This window comes from Mercurialis annua, linkage group LG8 (genome assembly GCF_937616625.2).
Source record: "Mercurialis annua linkage group LG8, ddMerAnnu1.2, whole genome shotgun sequence".
NCBI lineage: Eukaryota > Viridiplantae > Streptophyta > Magnoliopsida > Malpighiales > Euphorbiaceae > Mercurialis > Mercurialis annua.
The window spans coordinates 34920066-34932650 of record NC_065577.1 but is presented as its reverse complement, the minus strand read 5'-3'; the positions used below and the strand labels follow the sequence as shown (position 1 = coordinate 34932650).

General features: G+C 30.5%; 1 protein-coding gene across 1 annotated transcript; it reads left to right on the top strand.

Moving 5' to 3' along the window:
• The first annotated feature begins 1522 nt into the window (after positions 1-1522).
• LOC126659984 (transketolase, chloroplastic-like) lies at positions 1523-6749 on the top strand. Its single transcript, XM_050353315.2, has 7 exons — positions 1523-2113; positions 3881-3971; positions 4065-4170; positions 4242-4524; positions 4864-5012; positions 5118-5271; positions 5575-6749. The coding sequence occupies exons 1-7, from the start codon at positions 1616-1618 to the stop codon at positions 6538-6540; spliced, it is 2247 nt and encodes a 748-aa protein (XP_050209272.1). The 5' UTR covers positions 1523-1615; the 3' UTR covers positions 6541-6749.
• Positions 6750-12585: the final 5836 nt, after the last annotated feature.

The window sequence follows — 12585 nt, the reverse complement described above, 5'->3', positions numbered from 1 at the left end:
CCAAATGAAATTCCTTGTTTCTATTAGTTACATTCCTTTCATTTTACTAAATTTTGAACATGTCTTATTCTCATCATTCTATAATAGTTAATTAAATTTATGTTAATTAAAATTTATATTTTAGTAATTAAAAAGTACATTTTTATTTTAATATTTAAATTAAAATAAATTGACTATTTTTAATATTTAATTGTATTTCGTATCATTGTAATATATAAGTATATATCTTTATATTAAAAATTATAATTTAATATTAAGAATTTATAAAATTATTTCAGTCTAACTACTAGTAAAAAAAGAAATTCTTATTAGTTGGTAATTAATGAGTTTTAAATTTAATAAACTTAATAATATTTTACTAAAGAAAATAGTTTTAGTAATTAGTGAATATAAAATCTTTTTTTTTTGAATAAAAAACACCTAACTTCAAATAATTTATATATTTAATGAGTTTTTATGATAAAAAAAACTTCAAATTAAATATAGTAGAATTAATTTGGTATTGAGAAATAATTTTCTGCACCTTCTAAGAAGGGTTGTTAAATTATGAATACAAAGCTTCTAAAATGATATACAATTTGAAGAAAATTATATTTGCAGGGATGAGAAAAAAAACAGATACTATTAAGAGTTTGATAAAAGAAATCCATAACTATAAGAATATATTAGTCTATTTATTTAATTTTCGAGTGCGATTATAAACTGGTGGACGGCAAAAATCCCACCCAAATTTATTCTTGTTCTTTTAGTTTTTGTGCTAAAATTAAAAAAATTATTACATGCAACTGTTGCATCATGTTATTTATGTAACAAACCAATGATGCGTTATCCATGTAGAAAAATTAATAATAACAAAATTAAATAAAATGTAAAAGATTTCCTATCGCTAATGCTTATTAGTTTATTATAAATATGAGATGGCACGGTCAATATATAAAATAAACACTGTAAAACTAAATCGATAAATATTATGAACAAAGTACTAATTGTTTTTGGACCAATAATTATAAAAAGTTACTAATTGGAAGTTAACATTATAGTATAGTATAGATCTCGGGATATTAAATACTTTAAGTCACTAAACTTACTTGTTATTATAAAAAGGATACTAAACATCATTTTATTATAAAAAAAGTCACTAAATTATACCTTCTGTTACAACAAGATGTCACTCATATAAAACGCACCGCTTTAACACTAAAACACACCGTTTTTGCTTATATGGCAAGCCGGAATTACAAATATAAATATAATTCAGTGATCTTTTTGTAATTCACGATAAATTTAACAAAATTTGACCGAATCCGCCGCAGTGACCTCCCGTTGTAATAAGAAGTATAACTCAGTAACTTTTTTGTAACAAAATAAAGATTAGTACCCTTTCTGTAATAACAGATAAGTCCGGTGATCTAGGGTGTTTAATATCCATAGATCTCAACATCTGTGCATGGCTGCCACTTGGAATCACCATAACTAAACTGACTTACTCTTCCTTCCGAAGGCATACACATCATTACTCATCCCACTAAAACTACCACGTAGATCCATCTTCTTCTTCATATTTTCCCCGACAACTACACGACCTGCACCACCGCAGCCGCCACCACCCACCACCATGGCCATGTCTTCTCTTCTCTTCAAACCTCCTCCTCCTCCTCCTCGCATCATAACCACTAAACCATATTCAAACAATCACAAACTCCCATCAAATTCATTCAAAATTCAAAATTCCCTTAATCCTAACGCTAAAACCTACAGAATTTCATGGCAGAAAGAGCTCAAACATTTATATCAACAACCCAATAACCAGACGACGATCAAAAGAGACGATAATGATAATTATGATGAAGATTTGTTTCAGAGATTGGTTGACAAGAGATGTGTTGAGAATGTGAGAATGTTGATAGTGGATTCAGTGCAAAATGCGAAAGCGGGGCATCCTGGTATGGCCTTAGGAATGGCGGAAGTTGGGTATTATTTGTATAGGCATGTGATGAAATATGTTCCGACGAATCCGAAATGGTTTGATAGGGATAGATTTGTTTTGAGTGCTGGTCATGGGTGTTTGCTTCAGTATGTTTGCCTTCATCTTGCTGGGTTTCAGTCTGTCCAGGTATCTTCTTGATTTAGCTGTTCCCGCTAGTTCATTGCTTAGAAATAAATTTCATTCCGAACCAAACCTAGCCTTAGGCTTTGTTTGGGAGAGAAGGCATTAAAGTAAAGTACGGGTTTTTAAAGTAAAGTAAAGTACCGTAAGGGACGGTAAAGGAAAGTAAGGGTTGTGCATAACCCTTCCATGTTTGGGAAAATAATAAAGTAAATGAAGGGTTTATAAAAAAAATCAGTTAAAAATAATCCTAACACTCCAATATGGGGGGTTGGCATATGAGGGTTGAGGGGGGTTAGGAAATATTTTTCAACCCTTCAAAACCTTTAAAAAAAATTTGCCAAACAGGGGTTGAAATTTTACAACCATTCCCTTCCCTTCCTTTCCTATCTCAACCCCTAATCCAAACAATACGTTAGAGTTTTATTCTTTTCTATTTGAGTTTCGGATTTTTATAACCGATATTTAGAGATTCGGAGTTTCATAACCGATATTTAGAGTTTCGGAGTTTCAAAGCTGATAGCTAGTTTTGATCATGAACTTATCTATCCACAATTATAGTTTTTTTTGCCAAATATAAGCTTTGGGTATATTTGGCAAATATTAAATAAATGACAGATCAAATTGGCAAAGTTCAAAGATCATGTTATATTCGGCAAAAAGGCTATAATTGTGGATACATAAGTTCATTTTATCTTTCAAAAATCATTTTTATCGTCTTGGAGTTTCAGACACGACCTTTAGAATTTCCGAGTAATTTCGGAGTTTCGAAAACGACATATAGAGTTTGGGAGTTTCCACATTTAGTTTCTCACAGTTTTAAAAACTGATTGGAAAAGAAAATGTGGAAATGTAGAACTCAAGAAGTTGTCATTTGGCGTTAAAATAACATTTAACTAAAACTATCAGAGATGCAGGTTTAAAGAATTTGCGGATCGAACTATACATTTTTAACAAATTGGTTATTTGCTTTTCATTTGCAATAATTTAGTAACCCAACTAATGTTCTTTTTTGAAATGGGAGGTTATATATGCTCATTTTAGATCGGTTTTTGCTCACGTGGTGTTTGGTTATTAAGTGATTTCCGGCAAAGCTGGAAAGGGAGGAACGGAGGCAAAAACTTATCTAAAATAAGTGGGTAACCCCCCTTTCTAAAAAAATATTAGTTAGATTATCAAAAAAATTCAAATGAAACGGGGGTAATCATTTTGTTAAAAGTGTATAGTTCGATACCGCAAAAAAAATTAACCCCAGAAATGCTAAGCAATTCTTAATTGAGAGTTTGGTTTGAGTTACTAAAGGTTTACTTATGCATTGAAGTTCATCAACTAAGTAATATATCATGTAGCCAAAGAAATGGTTGGTCAAGCTCAATTAAGCCTGTGTACTGGACAAAGAATAGTTTGAGATGAATCACCTATAGTATTTGAATACTTGTCTTATATTGCAAGCAGTAGAAAGAGCTAGGATTGAGGATTATAAATTTATAACCCCATTTTTTATTGATTTCTTGAAAACGGGAGATAAATTTTGCTTAAATTTTATGGTGGTTTTTTTTTTTTTGATAAATGATATTTGTATTAGCTCAACCACAAAAAGTGGAAGGCAAAGAAACTAATACAATCAAGAATGGAAAAAGAATTTCAAACTTCTAATAACGTCCATACTGGAATAAGCAAAAGCCGGATGTAAAGACTTGTAAAACAACACCGACTTATAAATTTTATGGTGGTTTTAAGCTTGACTACTTATATAAATCATGTTTCGTTCAGATAGAAGACCTAAAACGCTTGTGTAAGCTTGGAAGTAGAACTCCCGGTCACCCGGAAAACATAGTCACAGATGGCATTGAAGTCACAACTGGTATACACTAAACACTGTCGACAATTTAAATTAACCGGTGAATGTTTTTCTACGCAATTTATACTGATTTATGTATTGGGATTCTGAAAATAGGCCCTCTTGGACAAGGAGTAGCAAATGCAGTTGGCCTTGCATTAGCAGAAGCTCATTTGGCCGCAAGATTTAATAAGCCCGATTGCGCTGTGATTGACCATCGGACGTCAGTGACTAAGCTAAACTACACAATCCGATTAATAACATTCGCATATATTAATAAATTTTGTGATGTAGGTACTGTATCATGGGTGATGGGTGTGCTATGGAGGGTATCGCGCATGAAGCGGCCTCGTTAGCTGCACACTGGAAGCTCCACAAGCTTACATTAATTTATGATGATAACCATAACACGATCGATGGAGGAACTAACCTAGCATTTTCTGAAGATATATCTGCAAGATTTAATGCTCTTGGTTGGCATACAGTTACAGTCAATAATATACATGAAGATATGAGTTCATTCAAGAACGCTCTACTTTCTGCTAGTAATGAGACTAGAAAACCAACTTTTATTCGGGTACATACATGTGTTGGATTGCGCTTTTTTTTTTTTGTTCTTTCATTTTACCAATAGAAGCAATATTACCTACTTTGTTCCTTTGACAATATGTTGCTGATGGCTTATGACTATGCCCTGCATTAGCCAAGTAGCATCGACATTTATTCAATTAACGTTTCTCGTTTCAGAAACGTATTGGAAACTTGGCGTTTTAGACTCGGCACTTAATTTTTAACAAAGGAAACCTTAAAATAAAAATGTTTCTCCGTGTCTATGTCCAAGTCTTGTATTCATGTTCGTGCTACATTGATCATTAGTTCTTCTCGGATGCTGTAATAACAATCAAAATTTCTACAGGTGAAGACATTGATAGGGAGATTGTCTAAAAATGAAGGAACGTCTAAAGCTCATCATGGTACCTTCGATGAAGATGATGAGAAGGAAATGAAACAAAAAGTTGCGTGGAATATTCGAAAGCCATTCCACGTTATCCCGATGGTGTATAAGTATGACTTGTCGAACCCTAAATTGATTCAACACACTAATTTTTCACTTCTATTTTATCTCAATGCAGAGTGCTAAGAGAAACGCTTTGATATAATATGCTGTAGGGAAATGCAGATTAAAACAGAACAGAATGAAAAATTGGAGATGGAGTGGTTATCTAAGCTACAATATTACAAAAACAAGTATCCCCAAGAGGCTGTGGAGTTTGATGTTCTTTTGCATGGCGGTCTACCTTCAAAATGGGAAAGCTGCTTGCCGGTATTTTCTTAATTTTGTTGAGTAAATTTAAGGTAAACTTTTTCATAAAAAAAAAGGAGAGTTAAACTTCCCAATTGTTTACTTTTGAATGCTTCATACTATATATGTAATCAAAATCTTGAGTAGGGACTCGATATACAGCGGATTCTTTCAACTATTTAAAATCTGCAGCATTATGGAAACGGAAAATCAATTTGTTTTAATTTTTATTTTTATTTTTAATTTCTTTACCTTGAATGAATATGGATAAACCGCAGAGACCAGTGTCATCAACAGATATCAATTAATTTCTTGTCTCAACAGAAGTGGTCTATATCAGATTCGGCTGATGCCACTCGGGGATACTCGGAAAAGTGTTTAAACCAGCTTGCAAAAGTTCTTCCAGGACTAATTGGCGGGAGTGCGGACCTTGCATCTTCTAACAAAGTCTACCTTCATGACTACCAAGATTTCGCCCAACCGGAATCCCCCTGGGGACGCAACATACGTTACGGGGTTCGCGAACATGCAATGGCAGGAATTTCAAATGGAATTGCACTACACGGAAGTGGTTTAATCCCTTTTGCGGCAACATTTCTAATATTCTCCGATTATATGAAAAATTCAATCCGACTTTCCGCCTTAAGCCATGCCAGGGTGATCTATATTATGACTCATGATTCTATCGGTCTTGGGGAAGATGGCCCGACTCACCAGCCAGTTGAACACCTTGCCGGCCTTAGAGCAGTGCCACGACTTCTAGTTTTCAGACCAGCTGATGGGAATGAAACAGCTGGAGCATATAAATTGGCTATAGCAAACAGATACGGTCCGAGCGTCATTGCACTTTCAAGGCAAAAGGTCGCCTCGAACTTGGAAGGTACTTCAGCTAATGAAGTTGCAAAAGGAGGCTATATAGTAAGCGATAATTCCGGCCGAAGCTTGCCAGAGATTATATTGATAGGGACGGGATCTGAACTATGTCTTTGCGAAGAGAGTGCCAAGAAGTTAAGGGATGAAGGTCGAAAGGTACGTGTGGTTTCACTTGTTTGTTGGCGGCTTTTCGACAAGCAGTCCGGGGAGTATAAGGAGCATGTATTGCCATCAACTGTTCATAAGCGTGTTAGTGTCGAGGCTGGATCTCCGATTGGTTGGAGGGAGTATGTAGGACGGGAAGGTGTGGTGATCGGGGTAGAGGAGTTCGGAGCTAGCGGAGCATATTTGGATACATTTAAGAAGTATGGTTTCACTGAAGAGAATATAATTGAGGTTGCAAAGTCATTGCTTTAGCTATAGGCCCGGTTTCATCATCATGAAACTGGTGAATATTTATATATTGTCATATATATGTTCTTTTTTAAAAATATTTTTGGTAAATTGCAATAAATTCTATATAGTTAAAACTTGATATATTGCATCTCCGGAGTTGATTCCGGCCAACTTTCGTTTCAGTGTATATTTTAGTAGAATATGAAGAATAAAATGTTTGTTTATCCTCATATTATATTAAATGTATAACATTTTTTTAAACATAGTCTTTACAAATGCATTAATTGAGGAGGATAAAAAAAATAAAGTTAAGAATATTTTAAAAATGGAAGTTGTCTAGACACGCAAAATAAAAAAATATTCAAATAGAATGGGATAGAGTATTTATCTTGTTAATTAATAATCTACTGTCTAACAAAAATAAACCAAATTGAATTTGTGCGGGAATTAAAAAATAATAGTTAAATTAATTAGTTTAAATTAACTTCATATTATACTCTTAAATTAATTATCTAGATATTTTAAATACTTTTTTATTGTTTAATGGTAATCATATTAGCAATATCACAAGATGTGATAAGTAAAAGAAAAATGTGCTAGTATCTCGAAAAGAATCTAGGCATCGAAATACATCGTTACCACCATAAATAAAAGGCTAATCCCCTGAAAAACCCCTCACCTTTCAATTTCCTTTTATTTGCACCCTCACCTTTCAAAATCCCCAATTTTACCCTATTTTTCCACATTTCACTTTCAATTACACCCTTAAATATTAAATTGACCTATTTTTACTGCAAAAAATTCAAATTAATACTTTATATTTCAACAAATATTATAAATAGTATCTAATTTAATTAATTTTATGGAATTAAAACAGTAAAATTAAATAAAAGTGAATGTGAAATTTAGTAATTTTTGAAATATTTTTTAGAGAAGATGCTTTTATTGTTGAAATTTTAACATTTAGTACTATTTAGAAAATGAGTAAAAATAAAAAATATTAATTTGAAATTTTTTGAGTGAAAAAAGGTCAATTTAATTTTTTGAGGGTGCCATTGAAAATGAAAGGTGGTAATTAGGATAAAATTGGGGATTTTAAAAGGTGAGGGTGCAAACGAAAGGGGGTTGAAAGGTGAGGGGATTTTTAGAGGATTAGCCTAAATAAAAAAAAAGGATGTGACTTATTGAGATTATAAATAAAGTTTCAAAAAATTAAATTTAATATTAACTTTCTATTAAATTAAGTGATTATTAATCGGAATTTAAATTTCTTCACTAGTCACTAGTGTGATTTTTTTTTCTTTAGAAATTTGTAGTCTATTTTCCGTTTTTGCCTTTCACATGTTATGGTCGTGTTAACATATTGATCATTTATCAAAAAAAGTAATTAACATCAATAAAAAAATTGTTAATGAATAGCTAAACTTTATAAGTAATTTTAATATAAAGATATTTTAAAACATTTAATCAATATTTTTAAAACATTATGATTATAAATTAAAAGTTTAATATAATAACATATTTATAGATTATTTTAAATGAAGAGTTTTTGTAAAATTTAATCAATAAATGATTATATTATACTCATATTAATAAATATAGATATAATTAATATTAACAGGTTTGATAATTTGATTTTTTGTTAGTTATAGAAATAAATAATAGTTTTTAATTATATTGAATTAATAAATAATTTAAGAATACAGTTAATCAAATATAAAAAAAAATATTAAAAAATTTAATTATTAATAACAGATAAATGTTATATTATTATATGTTAAAAATATGAAAGGTTCTTAATATTTAATTTAACTAATTAAAATAAAAAAATCATAAATTTTATATTATGAAATCTTAAGAGTTTTATTTATAGGTAAAGAGTTTTAATGTATTATGATATTTATATGTAACGAAACAAAATCTATTTTTAAAATTAAATCAATTTAATTTTAATTAACATAATTCTAAAATTTTATGGCAAGAAATTAAAGAGTTATAATACAAATAATATTTATAAGATATTATATACGATGTTTTTTAAGTTCACCAAATTTAACTATATTATATTTAAAATTATAAGAATTTGATTGATATAGTAAAAGTTAAATATTTAATTTAAAACAGATTAAATTTTTGGGGAGATTTATAAATTTAATATTAAATTTATTAATATAATCTAATTGTTTTAATAAATATAAAATTTAATTTCATTCACATAACGTGTGGACATCCACCTAGTATTATATTTTGGGTCAATAACAGTTGTTGACAAACATGAATTGGTTGGTTTATCTTTCATTCTCGAAGTCGTTAAAATATTAATTAGCTTTCATAGTATTAGCCTAATTTAATTTATGAATTTTACTTTTTTAAACAATGAAAAGCTTAAATTTAACCACTTAGAAAAATATGTGGAAGACCATTATATTCTCCATGACAACTTTAATTACTATCTCTTAAACACACCTGTTTTTCTCTTCTTTTTCTTCTATAAATCGCATAATAAACATCTCATTTCAATTTACAAAAAAACAAAAAAAATCAAGAAAAAAACAATTAGAAATGGCTTTCAAGAACAAAGTCAATCTTTCCTTCAAAATTTGCATGGTAATGATGATTATATTTGCATCAACAAACCCTAATGCAGCACAGCAAAAAGAACTCACAGAATGTGCTAAGCAATGCATGCCTTCATGTCTGCAACAAACGGATGCGTCGCTAGATACTTGTGCGACGGCTTGTTCAAATTATTGCCAATCAAGTGGATCGGGCGGTGGTGGAGATGGTATTTCGTCTGGGTCATCCAATTCCGATCTAATTAACCTTATGAAGAGCTTTGCTCCTGGAGGAAAATAAACCCTTATTTATTAGATATTATCGGAAAATTCTTATCTAAACCTGGTTTACGAGTCATAGAACAAACCAATCAAATGTTAACAAAATGTGAAATGAGAGAAAAATATGTTAGATTTCTGACGTTTGATCGGTTTGGTCCATAAATTTCTCATGGAGCGGATTTAGATAAGAGTCTCCCTCATTCATTATTGTAGCTATCTTTATGATTTCAATGTTTTACTTATGTTATTGAGATGAAATGATATAAGTGTTGGGCATAAAGCCTACTATTTTCATGAATTGAGAAATATCATTTATACTATAGATTTTTAACAACATTTTAAAAATAGTCCTTAAATTTATTCTAGTTAGTATATATTCTAATTGGGTAGAATTAAAAAGGGTTAAATGTCATAAAATTCAACAACTTTATATATTTTTTCAATTTAATCACGTCTTTTAAAACTTGTAATTGAAAAATTGAAAAAACCGAACAAATTAAAAACCGAACAAATTAATTAAATAGAACAAATTAATTAAATAGAACAAAACGGCTATTTGCTTATTAACTAACTTAAACAGAAAATACATATGCTGCATGCTCATTGGCTGGACTTGATCTGTTCTTCAATTCTTTTCTTCTGAGGCCTCAAACATATGTTAATCAAGTAGTAGAATTGGTTATGGCTGAGGATCAGGAAAATGCTTTTTATTTTGATCAAGAACAAGAATATTCAGGCAATGAGTTTTATACAAACAACAATAGTTCTGGGTCTGCTTCTACTGAACAACAAGCAGGAAATGGTCAAACTTCTGGAGTAGCACTAGTTATTACACAAGAACAATATTCTCAGCTTATGAATTTGCTGCAACAAAGTTCTTTAAATGAGTCTGCTGCACTACCAAGAATCAATACTGTTTCTGCTGTTTCTACTGATTTTAAGGAAGAATCAAAGGCAGCAGGTACACATTACTTGCTCTCTTCTCATGTTGTTGCTTGTTTATATAATAACAAAATAGTTGCTAAAGATAAATGGATAATAGACTCAGGTGCAACTGATCACATTGCTTGTTCTTTAGATGTGTTCACTGATTATAAATCACTTCATAATCAAAAAAATTCAGTTACATATATAGGGTTGGTTAGTTTTAATAAAGACTTGATTTTGCATGATGTTCTATTTGTTCCTGGTTTTTCATTTAATATCTTATCAACAAGTAAGTTAAGTAAACAATATTATTATTGTTTTATTCTTTATAAAAATAATTGTATTATACAGGATTCTTTCAAATGGAGGATGATTGGATTAGCTAAGCAATTTCAAGGCCTTTATCATCTTGATAAAGCTCAATTTGTTGATTCTTCTGTTTTCTCTGCATCTTCTTGTAATTCAAATAAGAATGTTTTTGTTATTGGTTCTGTTGAGAACAATGTTTTTGATTCTGTTAATTCTGAAACACTTTGGCATTTCAGATTAGGTCATCTAAGGAATTCTAGTTTAAAATGTTTACAATCTATTGAATCAACAATAAAAGTTCCTTTTGAGAAGCATTGTAGAACTTGTCATTTGGCCAAACAAAGAAAGATACCTTTTCCATTAAGTCAATCTATTACTACTGAATGTTTTAGTTTAATACATATTGACATTTGGGGTCCAGCTAGGGGTGTTTCTATATATGGACAAGGTATTTTCTAACTATAGTAGATAACAAAAGCAGATTTACATGGTTGTTCTTAATGAGAAATAAATCTGATGCTAGGTTGATAATACAGAATTTTTATGTGTTTGTTGAAACTCAATTCAGTACCAAAATCAAATGTATTAGGACTGATAATGGACTTGAGTTTGATATGGTTTCTTTTTATCAATCTAAGGGTATCATACATCAAACTACTTGTGTATATACTCCAGAGCAAAATGCAATAGTTGAAAGAAAACACCAACATATACTTAATGTTGCTAGAGCATTAAAAATTCAGTCTTTTATGCTTGTATCTTTTTGGTCTGATTGTGTTGAGCATGCAATGTTTTTAATTAACAAAATTCTATCTCCTGTAATAGCTAATAAAACTCCATATGAAATCTTGTACGGAGAACTGCCTATGTTTGATAATTTGAGAGTGTTTGGTTGTTTGGCATATGCTAACACTTTACCACATAATAGAGATAAGTTTTCACCTAGATCTACACAATGCATGTTTCTTGGTTATAAACAGAATACAAAAGGATATAAATTATATGATATACATTCTAAACAAGTTATCGTTTCTAGAAATGTTAGATTTTATGAACATTTATTTACTTTTAAAGAATTGGAAAAAAGTGCAGAATCTGATGAGTTAGTATTACCAGCTTATATTGATGCAAGTTTTTTTATATGATGATGTTTATATACCTACTTCTACAGTATCTATTCCTGTTAATCCTGCTTCTGATGTATGTTCTAATTCTGCTTCTGATATTATTGTTCCTGAAACTATGTCAGAACCAGTAGAACCTATTATTGAACCTAGGAAATCTAGTAGGATAATCAGTAAGCCTGCATTCTTAAATGATTATGTTTGTTCATTATCTAAGTCTAATGTTTCCAGTAAAGGTAAACATACTACACCTCATATTCTTTCAAAGGTTTTTACTTATGATAAGTTAAACACAGCTCATAGAGTCTTTAGTCTTACAATTGATAAAATAGCAGAACCTAAGTCTTATAATGAAGCTATTAAATCTGAACATTGGAAAAAAGCAATGCAAAAAGAGTTAGATGCTTTAAGTATTAATAACACTTGGTTTCTAACTAAACTGCCACAAGGTAAAGTACCTATAGGATGTAAATGGGTCTATAAGACTAAGTACAATAGTGATGGATCTATAGAAAGACACAAGACTAGACTTGTAGCAAAGGGGTATACACAACAGAATGGCATTGATTACATAAACTTTTTCCCCAGTTGCCAAAATGTCAACTATTAGAGTTTTGTTAGCTGTAGCAGCATCTAAGAATTGGTTTTTACATCAATTAGATATAAATAATGCTTTCTTACATGGAAACTTAAATGAAGAAGTCTATATGCAACCACCTTCTAGTATTGTTGTTTCAGATCCAAGTTTCGTTTGTAAATTAACCAAGTCTTTGTATGGCTTAAAACAAGCTAGTAGGCAATGGAACCTAAAACTTACTACTTCATTAATTGCACATAGTTTTTCTCAAACTCTGTCAGATTCATCTTTG